Below are 17003 nucleotides of genomic sequence, written 5' to 3' on the forward strand. Positions count from 1 at the left end.
TCTACTAAAAATACAAAAAATTAGCCGGGCGTGTTGGCGGGCGCCTGTTGTCCCAACTACTCAGGAGGCTGAAGCAGGAGAATGGCAGGAACCCGGGAGGCGAAGCTTGCAGTGAGCTGAGATCGCGCCACTGCACTCCAGCCTGGGTGACAGAGCGAGACTCCGTCTCACAAAAAAAAAAAAAAAAAAAAAAAAAAAAAAAAGATCAAACCTGCAATGGCCTTTGGAGATGCTTCCAGGCCACCTGCATTGACAAGACAGTGCCTTGGTCAGGAAAAGGATACTGGAGAAGGCTTGCTGGGGGTGACAGGAAAAGGGAAAGTTCCAGAACCACTCTACAGCTGCAAAACGAATTCCAAGAAGCTTGGGCTGAGGGGAGGAGTTATGAGTAGAGGAAGCACCTTGGGACTCATTCTCCAAATCCAAAGATTCAGCACACAAATACCAAGGAACAAAAGCCAAGACCCCAGGCCAGACACAAAATGAGAGAGCTTTCTACCTCAACCAATCACTTCATATTCAGGAGTATCACTGAGACCCAGGACCCTCAGACAGAGGCTAATGGAACTTGATTTCTCTCTTGAGAGAGCTTCCAGGCCCACCTAGAAGATAACCATAGCAGACACAGAACGGTCACTGTAGGAGTGACTACTGAGAAGTGGCCATCTCACTTCTGCTGGTGGGAGGGGAATGTCGAGGGTACTCACAGACTCAGCTGCAATTCCCCAGGCTCAAGCAAGTGCGCAGGCGTGCACACATGCGATCCCTCCATTCTCCGCTGCTGGCCCACAGCCCTGGGGGGAATGCACTGCTGACTTATCAGCCCACTTTGCCCCCACACTTGCCCCCATCCTCTGGGACGGCTGCAGGTTACAATTCCAACCACAGGCTTCAGAAAGATGATACACTTGCTGGAGCCTGCGAAGGGTCAGGAGAGAGTACTGTTTGAAATACCAGCATGACAGCTGGCTCCTTGTCTGTCTCTTCCTCCCCAACCCCCTCCCCAAACTTGTCATGGTACAAGAAGTCTATAAGCAGCCCATCAGCTTTAAATATCAGTGTGCGTGAAGCAGGAGCACGAGAGCGAGGGAGCGGGAAGCCGACAGCGAGCGCCTCTGTCGCCACTGCCTGTCAGGGAACACTAATGAATTTCACCACCAGCAGCCAGGCTTCAGATGGGGGTGAGCTAGGGGCTGGGGGGTTTTCTAGGGAGAACTCTGGCAATATTAAAACATATTTTCCCAAAGCGCTGTTAATAAATGTCACTGCGGAGCTGAGAACTACGGCCTACCACCAGGACTTCAAGGGCAGAAAGGCATGGAGCAAGCCCCACTGTCCTCTCAAACACGGACGAGAGTGCAAGTATGAGGCTGGAGGCAGCCGGTTGAGCCCCACAGTGAGGCTGGGTGACCTTGGCAAGCCTCTCACTTCGTCTTGCCACCGTTACCCTCACTCATCTCATCAAGCCTTGGGATGCCTTGTTGAGAGGACTAGGATAAGAAGGAAAGGCCTGAGGCAGGGAGAGATGACCAGCTGTGCCTTCCTGGCCAGACTTACCATCCACCCCACCTCAACCAACTTCAGCTCACTCACTTCACAGTGAGGCCCCACAGCAAGGGGTTACAGGCCATGCTTCCAGACTCAGGTGAGGTGGGGTGAGAAACTCTGGCACCAGTCCTAACAGGAAGCTACATTTCCCCCACAGATGTCAGGAGCCAGAGCTCCTTATTATTTTACAGATAAAGAAATGGAGTGAGAGTGGGAATGTGACTTTCCCAAGACCCTACAACTAGAAAGCAGTAAAGCCAGGAATGGAAACCAGGTCTCGTCATTCTAAAAGCCCTGTTATTTCCACAATGCCACACAGCTTCTTTGAGGCAGGGCTGATCACCTCACTGTCTCCTGTGTGTCCTCTACCCCCAGGCTCTGCCCTTCCCCTCCATTACCCCCTACTGGTACACATTCACCTCTGGCCTGGCATGGGCCACAGCTGCCATGTAGCACTGGGCTGGGCTCAAGGCCAGGGTGAACCCAGCTGGGCAGAGAAAGCCCTGGGAATGAGCCAGGCCATCACCTGGGAGTCTCTACAGCTCACAGGACATGGCTGCAGGCATAAGCCCTCCCTCGGGTGCCCTCTGCACAGCTCTGAGCAGGAGTGTCTGATCTGGCAGCGACCTGCTGTGCAGGGGGCAAATGACATTTAATTTCCTCTTGGTTTCCCTATAGTACAGACGAAAGGCCGTCACCTGCGTCTGGGTCTGGTGGCACAGCTGGAAGTGTTCCCAGACATGCTGCTCTGGAGAGTTCCCAACAGAAACCAGAACACAGGCGGTGCAGAGGGATGCCCCATGGTCCAGGTTGCTGGTGTTCCCAAGGAAAGCCAGCTTCAAATCCCTAGTGCCAAAGTTGCTCAAAGTCTCCAAAAGGCACTGTATATGCACATAGCGCCTCCCTGCTCCATGGCTCTTTAGCCTATCTGCCAACTATCTCTCATTTCTTCCCTATGGAGACCACATGAAGCATACAAGTGCCACAAACACCCTGTGGAACCATATGACAAGCACCTCCCCAGTGCCACAAATAGTCCTTAAAATTCTATAACTTGTATTTCCCCAGCCCCTCTCTAGGGAAACAATAAGACAAGTGCCTCTCCAGTGTCCTTTCCACGGCAACTCATCAGGGAAAGGCACAGTGCCCCACCTGTCGTGACTGTATAAGTGCTGGAATTGCCACCAGGGCCTGGACTGAGCTCTCTTTCCCAGATGGAATGGCAGAAGCCCCAGTAGGGAGTGGGTATGGAGAGGAGGCTGAGCAAGTGGTGGGAGGTTTCCAGGACACTTTGGTCAGTGCCTCAGCTAATGAGCTATTCTCTTTTTGGTCAGGGAAACCAGGAGCTCCTTAGCAGATTGAGCTGTCTCTAAGACACCTTGCTCATCCCACTACAGTCTTCCCCTGGCCTGTGGCCATCTTGACCCTATGCCTGAGCTGCCATTGTGTGGCCTACGATGCCCTCTGGAGGCTCCGCAGAGAGGCATCCTCCTAGTGTTCAGGATCTGGGATGCAGTCTAACCTCCACTCTCAAATAGGTACTCAAGACACAGCTGTGCCCTTAACCCTCTAGCTGGTCTCCTCTGCCCTGATTCCAGCTCCCCTGACTCCTTCAAGAGGTATAGGCACTTGTCCTATACAGAGTAAGACTTCTAGATGGGCATTAGAATAAGCTAGTGATTTTTAAAGTGTGTTCCATGGAGTCCTAGGGTTCTAAGGAGGAACATCAGGCTAATTCACGGACCTGGGGAAGAGGAGGAAGAATGGGAGAGGAAGAATGGGCTGGGCTTTTCCCCATCTTCAACCAGATCACGCTGGGCTTTAAAATTCTGTTCAAAAGAAAACAAAGTTTAGTGCTAAAAAAAATACTACCATTCCATCTCTCTACAGTGCTCCTCTGGGTTCTCACAGCATTTCTTTTGTGCCTTTATTGTAGTGTCTTCATACTCTACCTTACTTACCCTATTATTAGGTATATGTGTACTGGTCTTTCTGTCCTGATCACTTGGCAGTCCCCATAGTCCCCAGCACAGTACTTACAGGGTCCAGAGCAGCTCTCAACAGGTGCTGACTTTAGGCTACTACAGGAATGCCAGCACTTCCGGGATATGCTGGGGTCAGCACCTTAAATGGCAATTTCCAACGGGATTCCTTGGGAGGGAAGAGCTGCAGTGGAGGGTAACTGGTATTTACTGAAAGGTCCTTGTGAAGATGTATAGCACATGCCACTCTTAAATCAATGAATGGGACACATCTGCTACCATGAGCAATCATCTAAATCAACTTCCAGGGGACCAAACAGACTTTTGCATTTGGCCAATCTTTGGGAAAAATGCAACAAATTTCAACAGGAAATACCACTCATTGGAAGCTTCCAAACCCTGTGTGTGGGACCATGGGAACACAGGATGACATTCATCAGATGAGCATTCACGGGTGTGTCCCCTGGCTTCCTATAGCCTGTAGAGGAGTCACTGGTCCCGTGTTTCTGGTTATAGGACTGAGAATGGGCAAAGCCCCTTGGCCCCATCAACCAAGCCTACTGCCTGGGCCTCCTTCTCCAGCTAGGTTTAGGGAGGGGGCCAGGAAAGCAGGGGACTGTGCTCCTCCTAGCTAAAGCCACTTGTTAATAGGCCTTAGATTCCTTTATCCCTGGGGAAAGGAAGGTAGCAATGAGCTCTCTTCTCCACCCCCCTCCACCGTGCCTCCCAGCAGGGCCAGGGAGGACAGCCATTAGTGTGTGCCTCAGCAGACAATGGGGAGGAGAAGTCTCCAGAGCAAAGGACAACTGCAGCAATTAGAATGCAGGGAGGTTCAGAAGCTATTTAACTGGGTGACCCCTGAGGTCGCTGCATCTGACTCCCATCCCTGGATAAATATTGTATGAGAGGGGAGGGGGTGAGCGAGGGAGCCGGAATGCTGCTCCTCCTTCCACTCCTTTCCCCACCCCATGCGCTGCCTCCAGCCACATACACCAGGAACATTATTTACAGTCCTGACAGTCAGAACAATCACTCTGCTAACCAAGAGGGAATGGACAAAGTCGACTTACCAAAAATTGACTATGGCAATTGAAGAAGAAACCAGAGCTGAGCCAACACAGATGCAAGGCTCCCTCCACAATCTGGGTCCAGCCGAAGCAAATATTCTGTCACCCCAAAACCCCAAACTACTGGCAGGTGAGGCTGGTCTCAATGGCAGAGAGTAAATCAGAAAAATAGAGCATCCTTCCACCTTTCGGGGGCCCCACAGTGAAAAATTCCTGGCTCTCATCATTACCTAGGTGCTCCTTGGAAAAAATGGGAGTCCTAGCTACCTGCCCAGAGGAAGCCAAACCAGCTACATGCCACTTGTCCAGCTTGCCCCTTAGCTGACCTAGTCGGGTAAGGCCAAGAGCAAGAAAGTCAGATATCGCAGGAAGGGGTCAGGGTGGGGGAAGAAGAGAGTGTTTGAGAGCAGGCTGTGCCTCAGCCCCCACATGCACCGCTCCTCCAGTCCTGCTCTAATGCACCCTGACATGCCTCTGAAGACAGAGAGCTGTTTGCAGTCAGCACCGTGATTTGTTAGTAATTATTTCCATGGTGTCACATTGCTGTCACTCTGTTAACAAAGAGACAGGCTGCCTCGGGCTGCCTGCGAGAAAGAATCGCAGAGAAAAAGGCCTGTCAGGCTCCCGGGATTCTCTGGGCTGGCTGGCTTTCTTCCCCAAACCAACGTCCTCGCAAGCTTTGGAAGAAACAGTTTTACAGAACTATCAAGTCTGAGTTGTGTCACCCTTTAGCCAGGGACACTGAGAATTTATCCCACCCACTCACAGTTGCCCTTCCCAAAGCCCCACAAAGCTAAGCCCCCAGAGTCCACAAATCATTCAGGCATGGGCCACTATGCCAGTTGAAGCCTTGAGTTCCCTGGCCTTCAAATCCTAAGACCTCTGCTCCCTGACTCATCTTCTTCACTGGGGTGTTCACAGCCTCTCATGTGCTCTTAGAAACCTGACCAAAGAAACCTAATTCAGACCAAACAGAAGCAGACACCCTAATGGCATGGCTGGGGAATAAGAAGAATATGATGACAGGGTATCTTTGCCTCTTGCATCTGCCAGCCCCAGTTCAGGAGCATAGTGGCTCAGGTGCCAACACCCCTGTAGCCTTCATGTGCCTCTGCATCTGTGAAGAGACACTTGCGGAGCTGTCTCCGCATGTGACCTGTCTTTCCCAGTGCCTGGATCTGCACAGCATCTGCACTAGGAAAACTGGTGGTTTGCTTTAGCACAAAGTAATGTCTCCATTACCCTGGCTGGGAATTAGAGAACAGATTGGCAAGTGCTGACAAAACAGAGGTCACTCACCTTACAGGCATGGAAAGTTGGAGATTAATTCTCTCCTCTCACAGAGGGAATCAGACTCCAGGATAGTGGAAGGGAAGCACCAATACTGAGAAACCCTTTCACTGCCAAGCAGCAGCAGCTAATGTCACCTGTACCAATATCAGCAGAAAAGGCAGATAAAAGGCCACAAGCCCTAGAGAAGTCCTGCCAAGGTGGCAAGGCCCTCGCCATCTAGCTCCTGCAGAATCCCAAAGGACAGAAGAGCCTGGACAAGACTAAGATTCTTCAAGCATTAGATCCAAAAGGCAGACAGCTGCAAGCACTGGAATGCAAACTCCATGAAGGCAGGATGTTTGGGAAGTTTTCTTTCTATATTCACTGCTGTATCCTTAATACCTAGAGCAGTGCAGGGCACATAGCAGGTAGTCAACACATCTGCTGAAAGAATAAATAAATGAGTCAATACAGCTCAAAGGCCACTTCCACAGGGGCCCGTCTCTCCCTATCACAAGGCCTCAGAGAAGAGGGAGGCCAGTGTGGGTTCCAGAATAGACAGGGAAGACCACATGGCCAAAGGACTGGAATTAGGTTTGAAAGCGTGAGGGGGATTGGGACAAGCTGATGGACATAGGGAGATTTTCATATTAAATTGAAGATTCACATATTCATTCAGCAAACACACACTAAATAACTCAATAAAGTATAAGAGATGTTCCAACAAAAAAATAAAATGTAGTATAATACAAAGGAATACTACATAGAAATATAATAAAAAGCCTAAATTCTTTTTACATACAATGCACATGAATCTCCTATACATTATGTTATGCAAAAGAAGTCAGACACAGGTCGGGTGCGGTGTGTCTCATGCCTGTAATCTCAGCACTTTGGGAGGCCAAAGCAGGCAGATTGCTTGAGCTCAGGAGTTCGAGACCAGCCTGGGCAATGTGGCAAAACCCTGTCTCCACAAAAAAAATACAAAACCTAGCTGGGTGCAGTGCACGTGCCTATAGTCCCAGCTACTCGGAAGGTTGAGGTGAGAGCATGACTTGAACCCAGGAGGTAGAGGTTGCAGTGAGCCAAAATCACACCACTGAACTCTAGCCTGGGTGAAAGAAGTCAGACACAAAAGAGGATGCCTTGCGTGACTCCGTTTATACGAAAGCCAAGATTAGGTAAAAACTAACCAAAACTAAAAGAAGTCAAAACGGTGGTTAGTTGGCAAGGGGAAGGCATCACTGACTGGGAAGAGCCACAAGGGAACTTTCTGGGATGATGAAAAAGGTTCTTGATCTTGAGCTAGGTGGTAGTTACCCAGGTGTATACTTGTATAAAAATATATTGAGCTATACACTTCACATTTGTATATTTATGCATCTGCACCTATTTTATACCTCAATTTTTTTTTAAGAGACAGGGGCTTACTCTGCTGTCCAGGCTGGAGTACAGTGGCACAATCATAGCTCAATGCAGCCTCAAACTCCTGGGATCAAGCAATCCTCCAGCCTCAGCCTCCTGAGTAGCTAGGATTATAGGCATGTGCCACCACACCAGGTTATACATATACATATATATATATATATTCTAATAGAGACGGGGCCATGCTACCCCAGGCTGGCCTCAAACTCCTGGCCTCAACAATCCCGCTTCAGCCTCCCAAAGCACTGGGATTCCAGGTGTAGGCCACTGTGCCAGGCCTTAATTTTCTTTAAAGACCCCAAAACAAGCTGATGCTCAAAAAGTGCTTTTAAAAAAACATAGATCTAAACAATATCTCATACAAAGGAAAATATTTTCCAGGAGCACCAGTGGTTCCTTCTTGGAGCTTGGGAAAAAAAGTCCTCCAGCCTTCACTCTCTATCTGACAGAGGTCAGAAAGGCCCAAGCAAATGGCCAAGGCCTAGGAAGCTGAAAAACGTTCAAAATACAAAAGAGTAGAGCCCAGGTCCCCCACCTAGGAGGTTGTGACCTGGTGGGAGGCTGCATGGAACCTCTATTCCATGCCAGGTAAGCTATAGGAAAGCAGAGAGAGGTCATACAGTGCAGCCAGGTGTCCAGCTGGTTCTGAGGCCCTCTGAAGCAGCCTGGATTCTGCCACAGAGCACAGAACCAGAATTCCAAAGACTGCCCTGAAGAGCCACCAACATAGGATCCAATTTGTCTTCCTGACAAACCAGGCAGAGACTGGCTGAGTTAGCCCAACTCTGGGCTAAGGTGAAAGTCTCAGAACATATAGCCCCTCCAGCCAGCAAGGAGGAGGTGACAAGACTCTCATCTATGGTCAAGGGGAGAGCCTCATATCAAATCCAGGGCCAGAACCAAGGCAGCAACACTCACTTCTGGACCAGTTAAGCAGTAAAGAACCACTCAGTTATCAACTCAGGCCAAAGCATGAGGCTCCTACTGCCTTGAACATCTTGAAGCCTGATCAGTCATTAAGCAAGTATCTTTATCTTTTATCAGCATTTTCACTGAGCAGAATTTCCATTCCAGGGGTTCCTATAATCACTACAATGATTTAGATCCTCTGACACCTTCCTAGGGGGTGAGGAAATGAGGCTGCCACTGGGGTTCCACCCTACAGCCTAGAAGTACCCAGAAAGTAAAACGCCAGAGGCCCTGTCTGCCACATAGGGGCTGTGCTTGTTGACCAGACAGCAGAGCTTCTCTTCCAGCCCCCACTGAGGCACAAAGTCCTTCCAGAGCAGAGCAACTATCCCAAACTCAGGCTCCGAAGGAAGGACACGGGGTGAGATGCCTGTTGACTTGCAGCTCCAGGATCACATGGATAAGTGTGAAGGGAGCTAAGGTTGGGAACCAGAAGAGATGCTTTGGCTCCAAAGAAACCTGCTCCTACCCTCAGGCCTGCATCTAGGAAATGGTTAATCCCCAGCCAAGCCCACCATCAGGAGCCCCTTTAGTGCCAGTTCTGGGCCCGGGGACATGCGCAGGAGGGGGCTTTCACGTTTGTGAGTAGGCTAGCCCCAGGGGCATCAGGCAGAGGCGGAGCACCTCTCGTTCCTCCAAGCCCAAGAACTCTCAGCCCAAGGAGCTGTCAGGCTAACGAGGCTACCCCACCACCACTCCATCTGAGCGTGGCAGGCTGCACCGCACGACTGGCTTCAGGTGGCTCTTCTTTAATTAATGGCATCCCGGGCTCTGCAGGGAGCTTCACCCCACAATGAATGGCCCTCTCTCATTAGAGGCAAGCCTGCCATGATGTATTCAGGGTGAGGGCCAGGATTCATTTCCCTGTCTGTGGGTTGGGGATGTGAGGGAGGGGAGAGGCAGCAGGGAGAGATTTATATCGAGTGACTTGGATTAGCTGCAGCTGAAACATGACCCCATCAACTCACGCTGCCTTCTTGGGGCTAACCCGGTGCACCTCTGCTGACGAGAGGGCTCCAGGGAAACTGAAGGGAGGGCAGAAGGTCTGGTTCCCATTCTCTCTGAGCTCAGACTATAACTCTAAGTCCCAGAATTCCTATACAATCTTCAGAACCTCCACCCGTGCCCCCACTGTGCACTGGGAGCCTGGGCTGATTCTGAGCCGACCTTACCCATCAAGAGACTTTTTATGGCCAGGAAGTTGACCCACTGCCCTCATGCCCACAGGACTGAGACCCTGACTACGGCCTCAGTTGACTCTTCTGCTTTGGCAGAAGGCAATACCCTCATTCCTTACCTCACAGAAGGAGGCCATGACATAGTTTGCCCCCATAACTGCCACCTGGATAGGACCCAAATATGTTCCGCCACAGGGCATCTCAGACCTCAGGCCACCCTGCACTAGGGAAAAGGCTCCAGTCTGACACAAAAACATGCCATCAGTCATTACCTCACTATGATGATCCATCACGATGAACCCAACCTCCAGGGTGGGGAGGCTCTGGGCACACTAGTCTCCTTCCCTCCACTGCCCTGACCCACCCACTCCAATGGCTGAGCAGGGGAATTGGTGCCCTTCTAGGCAAAAAAAAAAAAAAAAAAAACTGGGGCCTTTGGCTATCCAAGTTTCAAATGCACTTCTCACAGACTTGGAAAGAAAGTCACCCTGCACTGTGCTAGCCACATAGGTGGTTGTAGGCCTAGGAGCTAGGTTGATTCAGACTGGTAGCAAACAGCACACAGTCCTACAAATTCCTCATGCAAATATCACTAAACTTGACTTTCAACTTTGCTTGTGCTTGGAAGAAAAATACTTCAGAACCTGCCCTCTTTCCATTCTCGGCCCCCTTAGAATGTCCAATTCACTAAGAGAGCTGGAGGGTGGGCTTTCACCTGTCCCTGTCAGCCAATCAGAAGGCTGCCTGGCAGGCCTGCTGTGTCCCTAGGAAGGCCAGGCAATGCCTATCATCTGCACGCATTCACTTCATGTAATCCATGCTTCTTCCTGGCCCTTGTGGAGGAGCATTTATATCTCTTTCCTTCCCTACTCAGAAAGAGATGTAGCTCAGTTCCGCTTTGCTAAGCCCTATTTGGCAATATGTCTAAACACATGCAAACTTAATTAGCTCAGGAGGGGAGCCCAAGAGCTTGCAAGGACAGATAAAAGTAATGGGAAATGAGACAAGTCAAGGCTGGCAGGGAGTTCTTACTCAAGCCCCTTCCCCCAGCAGGCTGCTAATCAAAGGTGATGCAGTTCAGTGCTGATACCAACTGGCACACCTGTGGGCAAGGGGCAAGGCTCTTGTGAGCCTGGTGACACGGTGCGATGCCCCATGTGCTTCCAAACATAAATACAGAATAGAGGTGTCCAAAGTGATGCTGGCTGAGGTTTCCTTAAAACAGATTTGAAGATTCATTAACTTGTAACCCTTCGAGGAGACTCTCAGGCAGCCCCAAATCATACCCACCACATCTCCTGGCCAACTAGGCTCCCATATCAAAAGAACTTAACAGTCCAACCCCTACCAATACCAAATGAGGAACCAACAGCCTAGGGTGTCAGAAAACATCCCGAGGCTCTGCCACTCGGTGCGAACAAAGGAGTGGAGGAGGGTATTCCCACCGTGTATCACCAAACCACAGCCATGGAGGAGGACGGACAGACAGGACGTTCATTAAACACATGGTTCTAGAGTCAGAATGCCCAGGTTCAAAGCCCTGCCCTGCCACAAACAGGTTATGTGTCCTTGACAAATTACTTACCTCTCTAGGTGTCAGTTTCCTCATCTGTTAAAAAAGGGTTATAAAATGAACTTATTCCACAGAACTGTGGTAAGGACTAAATGACATCATATGAGTAAACAGCACAACAGGGCTCCTGGTAAATAATAAGTGCTCAATAAACAGTGTCTCTCTTTATTCTCTGATGTTCACTTTTCCAGGAGTCCCAACCCTCTGTTTCGGAGGCACAAATCTCTCAGAGAAAGCATTTTGCACTGCTCCTGGGACCAAGTTCCTCCTCCCTGGCCTAAGCCTGTGGGCTATCTCACCCAGTACCCACCATGGAGGGCCCAACACACAGTGGCAGTGAGGAAATCCAGGGCTTCCTGACGTTAGCAGCATAATTCTCTAACCCTTAACATTCAGGCTGGTGTAGCAAGGCCTAAGAATTGCTCCTCTAGTCCATTTGTCCTGTACACTGGCAATGAATGCTTCCTGAATCTACCTACTAACAGTCCTCTGTCGTTCTTCCTGAGCAGAGATTCCACAGGAACATTCCATTACTTAGTTGTCACTTATTCAACAATTATTTATTGAACAACTACTACATGTCAAGCCTTGTCCTTGTCCTAGGGTTACAACAGTGCTCACAATGTAGTGCAAGAGACAGACAAGTAGAGGCAGCCACAGCACCATTTTATGTATTAATGTGTACATGTGCTCCAGGAAAACAAAGGAAGGCACCTAGAGAAAGAAGAGGGATCACCAGGAACCGGCCAGCTTGTGCATGTGGCTGGTGGGGAGGGGTGCAGGGGTGGCACACAGAATATTGAGAAGTGAGGCTAAAGATGTAAGCAAGAACCTTGAAAGTCCCAATAAATGGTGTGGACTTTACCCTTGAGGGCAAGGGCAAACCTTGAAGGGTATTAAGCCAAGGGGTGACATAATCTGCTGCAATTAGGAGAATGGAATAGAAGCAGCAAAACTGGAGTCAAAAGGGACTAGTTAGAAGACTTTTGTAGCAATCCAAGAAGAATATGATCATCTTGACTGGGCAGGGCAGTAGGGATGGGAAGAAAGGAATAAATCTGAGAACCTCTGGGAGGCAGAATCAACAGGATTTGGCAATTAACTGGTGTGGATAGAGAAGGGATAATTTTCAGATTTCCAACAGAACAACTCAGTAGATGGTGGCAGTCATTATTTGAGGGAATGATGGAGGACAGGGTGTGAGGAGAAAGATAAACATCTGAGCTTGAAGGGGCCTGTGGACAACTAGGTGGACATGTAGAGTAGGTAGCTGGATATGCAGGTGTGGCGTTTAGGTGGCAGATTAAGCCGATTTCTTTTCTCCAGTTGGAGAAAAAGATTAGAAGACATCAGCATACAGAGGATAGTTGAAGCTATGGCAAAAGATGAGATCACTGATAAGTGTGAATGTGTAGAATAAACAGAAAAGACAACCAGGATAGAAATCAAAGGAACACCACTATTTAAGAAACACCAACATGAAAAAAAGGAAGAAAAGAAGTATTAATATCTACCCAAGTGACTGAGGAGGAGAAGCCAGAGAAACAGAAAACATAACAAAAGTACAGATAAAGATGATTTCAAGAAGATTGCAGTAGTCAGCTGTTGAGCAATGCCAAGAGGACCCAGCCCAACCCGCAGCAAGCATGTCACTAGGCCCCCTTCTAGCCATCTTCTACATCCCCACAGGACAGTCACGACCCCACAGTGCTCACCCAGGTGTGTGGTTCCATCATGGCACCTTTCACTCCAGGTAACAGCAGTCTCTTCAGTGGTCTTGACCGCTTGACAGCAGCCTCGAGGAAACCTCAGTAGCCCCTGCTGAGTGCATGCTCCCCATCTCCAACAGTGACAGTGTAATCTGGGCAAGTATCTTTCCATCTCCAGACCTCCTAAAACCTGAAGTGAACTCCAGGTCCACACCAGTAGAGCACAGCCAGAATGTAGTATGCACACCCCAGCAAGAAGGCAGGGGGGAAAAAGGAAGTCAAATGCCTGCATTTATGTGTTCAACCTCCCTTCTCCCTCCAGGGGGAGGAAAACTTCCTGCTCCAAAACTGAGGCTGAGCCTAAGTGAGGGTCTTCTCACCAGACTCTGAGCAGGCCCCTGGCCCCTATTCCACCAGAGAATAGCATCTGATTCTCCTACCCTCTCTAAAGGGGACTCTTCCTAGACTGCACTAAGGGCCAGGGCCTCCCTCAGGTCAGCTCTTTCCCTCCAGTCTTTCCCTCTTCTCAATCTTCCTTCTTCTCAGACTCAGGGCCCACTGGGAAAGCCTCTAGTCTAGCTTCTCAGCCATGCTGTGCTGTTTGGCTGGTGAACCTGGATCTTCAAGCTACAGGCTAAAATCTAAGTTCCTCAAGTGGGTGCCTGTGCAGGTGTCCCTCCTCAGTCTATACCAGCGCTAACCCCACCACAATAACAAAGATGGAGCCCTCTGAAAGAGGCACTTTCTACCTGGGTAAGCAGAGAAACACCACCAAACCCTATGGGAAGCTTCAAGAAACACCAAGCAAGGTGAAGAAAAAGTAGGGCAGGCAGGGAAGGCAAGCTGACCAAGAGCCAGACCCGCAACAAGTGGTGTTTCTTCAAAAACATTGAGAGGAAAATTAAACCCGCACCACTAAATAACAACTCACCTTAGCAGGGTCTGTGACTACACACCAAAGCCCACGTACACCTGGAGAATCAACTCATCTGGCTTTGACAAAAGATGGACATAAAATGATTTGTCAGGATGGGAGCAGATATCTTTTCTCCAGTGGGATTTATGCTGCCACTTCAGTTCCCATTTCTCAGTGCCCCACTTATCAGCCCCTTTCCAACAAAAGTGATGTGAAGCTGCTGGGGAGAGAAGGGGAGGAGGAGGTAAGGACAGCAATGAGAAGGAACTATGGCTTCCGGAAACTAGAGTGTGAAATGAAAATGTTTGCTGAATTCCTAAGACTTAGTTAAATCTGAAAACGGATGTCAAAATAAGAAGTAAGCCACAGACTAACAAGTTGTGAGTGTCAATTTAACACCACCCTTGTCAGGCTCATCTGCAGCCTTTACCGGGCGCATAAAAAGGTGATGGCTCTGACGAGAGCCATATGACGAGCCTCTGCCAAGAGGTTCCAGGAACACCGATTAGCTGTGCGCTGTCACGCAGCACTACTTAGGTTTCCTCTCCGGCTGTTTTTATTTTGTTACACATTTAATTAAGAGCCTTCCCAGCAGTTATGCAGAGACCTGTTTATAAGAGGCAGCCACAGAGCTCCCTCCCCCAAGCCCTGCCACCTGCTTCCTTTCTGAAAACCCTTTTCTGAAGCTTCACCAGCCTTCCCAGTCCAAACCCAAACCAGACAACCAAGTCTGCCCTACCCATCTCTTTTGGAAACTACACGGTCTTAGAATTCAATTCTGTCTAGCTACATGTCTTTAGCTCTCCGAGCCACAGGGGTTTTTGGTTTGTTTCATCTATAAAAGAAAGACAATACCACCACCCACCAGAGATGGTAGTCAGGAGGTGTGGATGCGGCAAGGTATGCGCTCATTAAAACTTGGCTTCCTTTCATATACGGTTGGGTTCCACAACCCAGTCTCTCTTCTTGATGATATCATTTTTCAGGAAGAGGCAGGGCAATCTCCTGAGTCACTAACACCTGTCCAGGGTCCACTGTGCTACAGAACAGGCCAGACCAAAAGAAGACAGCACCCTCTGAAATTCCCTCTCCATCTCATGGGGAGATCAACTCCAAGTTTATAGTCTCCAACCTCATGCACGGGAAAGTTTTCATATACACACATATGTACACATCGTGCACAGTTAAAGTAGAAGATTCTGAAATGCATGTGTTTGGAAGGTGAAGATGCCAAAGAGAGAACAACACTGGATGAAGGCAGTCCTGGGGAGGCTACCTGGAGGAAGTAGAACTCTGGACTGGACCAAAGGGCCTTCCTCCTGGGCCATATGAATCCCAGAATTCTGGGTATCAGCCTGAAACTGGTCCCACCTTGAGTAGCTTCTCTTGGGCTACAGAGATCCACGTCAAGTCCCTTCCTTGCTTTAAGGACTCAAAGCTGCCCAGGATGCCATTAACAAGAACAAGAGCCTTCTTCCTCCACTCCTTCTCCATGGACTCCTTCTGAGTCATATTTGCTTCTAATTCCAGCCTGTATAATTTCCCTGACAAAGAGGTGTCACATGGGAATATGGAGACCCTCTGGAATAAACCAAGAGGGGTGCAGTCAGTGTGTGTACACACCTAAAGGGTATGAGAGATGAGGTCTGTGTGTGCTCATGTGATTTGGGGCCTTTTCTTCCTCCTGTCTCACCTAGAAAGTTGGGGTCCAATAGCAGGCTTGACACCCACCTGGGTACATAACTTCACCTCAATGTCTAGCAACCAAAAGGCTTACAAAGGGCCTTGGTGAGGAGATGACACCTGATGTGGTAGAAAATGTTACTGCAGAGCTACTACACCACACACCTCACAAACATCCCACTTTATGCTCAAAAGTTCAAACACACACACACACACACACACACACGGAATACCTGTTGCTACCTTCAGTCACAATGAACACAGAGGTAACAGATTCTATGACTCCTCAGCAAACAATGCCCCCACCACCTCCATCCCACTTCAGTTCCCTGGGGGCCATCTGAAGCCATGTATTCATGAGGGCAGACAAGATGCACAAGTGTCAGCCCAGCAAAGAAACTGATTCTGTCTTCCATAACCGGGACAGGATCAGGAGACAAAGGTAAAATAAGCAGTGGGGACAAAGGAGGAAAGAGGAGGCTGGTGGCATGGGCAGCTCCCAGAGCAGCCCTCTCTCATCCCACCACTGGGCTCCTAGTTGGATCACCAGGGTCCTGCAGGCCAGATAAAGGGGCAGCATAGTATAATAGTTAAGAGCAAGGACCTGAGTTTGAATCCTGGCTCTGTGTGTCCTTCGGTAAATTACTTAACCTTTCTGTACCTTTACTTCCTCAGCTATAAAATAGGAAGAATAATAATGCCTACTTTATGTAGTTGATAAATAAGTTACTATATTTCATTACATAATAAACATGGTATTTGGCTTAATTTTTTTTTTTTCCAAGACACTCTTTTAACTCCTCCCTTCCAGGGCAGTAACACACGGCCCCAGCAATTGGAAGGGCTGTCATGAGCAGTGAGACCTGGCAAAGGCGGGAAGGCCCCGACTGTCCAGGCAGGCCCTTGACTTGCCCACACCCTGCTCCAGAGAGACAGAAGGCAGGGCTCCCAACCCTCTTCTATCCCTGGCAGCCTCAGAGACCTGAAGAATCGCTGACCCAGCTGCCTTGTAGACATTTAAGCCTCCAAAAGGCAAGACCTGGTCCCACAGATTCCAAGCTCTGCCAGCAAAGTAGCCCTTCTCATACTCACATGACTTTTAAGTCCCAGTCTCCACAGGTGACAAAAATTGACTTGACGTTTGGATCTAAGAGGCCTTCCTTCGCCATCCACTCATCGACCCTCTGAAAAGTACACAAGAACAAATGAGATTTTCCTTTTTTTTTCCCTGAGCCTGTGAAGAGCCACAACAGTGAAACACAGATAAGCTGCTTGTAATCAGAGCAGGAGAAAATTGTAATCTTATCCAACTATGGCCCCCGCTGTGGGCTCTCAGGCTTGGCTGAGAACCACGGAGGTATTTGGAAGACAACCCCTTAGGAAGATTCCGCAGCCTGAATGTGTAGCCGGAGGGAGACCCTACACTCGCCTATTGCCTAGCAGCCTGCTCCAGATCCCAGCAGGTCAGTTCAAATACCTTGCTCTGACTTGGCTGTTCCTCTCATTGGTCCCCTGGCCCAGCATAGACAGGTTGTTGTCCTGGGGCATGAGAACACAGTAGAAGGAGGCCCCAAACAGGGGCTCCAACCCACAGCTTCACTCATTCATTTATCTGTTTTACTCTTTTACCAAATGTTTATCAACCAAACTTACAAATTTGGTTATTCACCAAATGAAGGTG

The 17003-nt window shown here is 49.2% G+C and overlaps 1 protein-coding gene across 7 annotated transcripts in view; it reads right to left on the minus strand.

The window, feature by feature from the left end:
• Positions 1 to 17003, minus strand: part of ERI3 (ERI1 exoribonuclease family member 3) — a 134377-nt gene that overhangs the window by 70952 nt on the left and 46422 nt on the right. For all 7 annotated transcript variants that reach the window (XM_050800161.1, XM_050800159.1, XM_050800158.1 and 4 more), the window contains one exon: positions 16415 to 16506. In XM_050800161.1, the coding sequence (XP_050656118.1) occupies positions 16415 to 16506 (92 nt within the window). The remainder of the gene's footprint in view (positions 1 to 16414; positions 16507 to 17003) is intronic.

This window comes from Macaca thibetana, chromosome 1 (genome assembly GCF_024542745.1).
Source record: "Macaca thibetana thibetana isolate TM-01 chromosome 1, ASM2454274v1, whole genome shotgun sequence".
NCBI classification, from domain to species: domain Eukaryota; kingdom Metazoa; phylum Chordata; class Mammalia; order Primates; family Cercopithecidae; genus Macaca; species Macaca thibetana.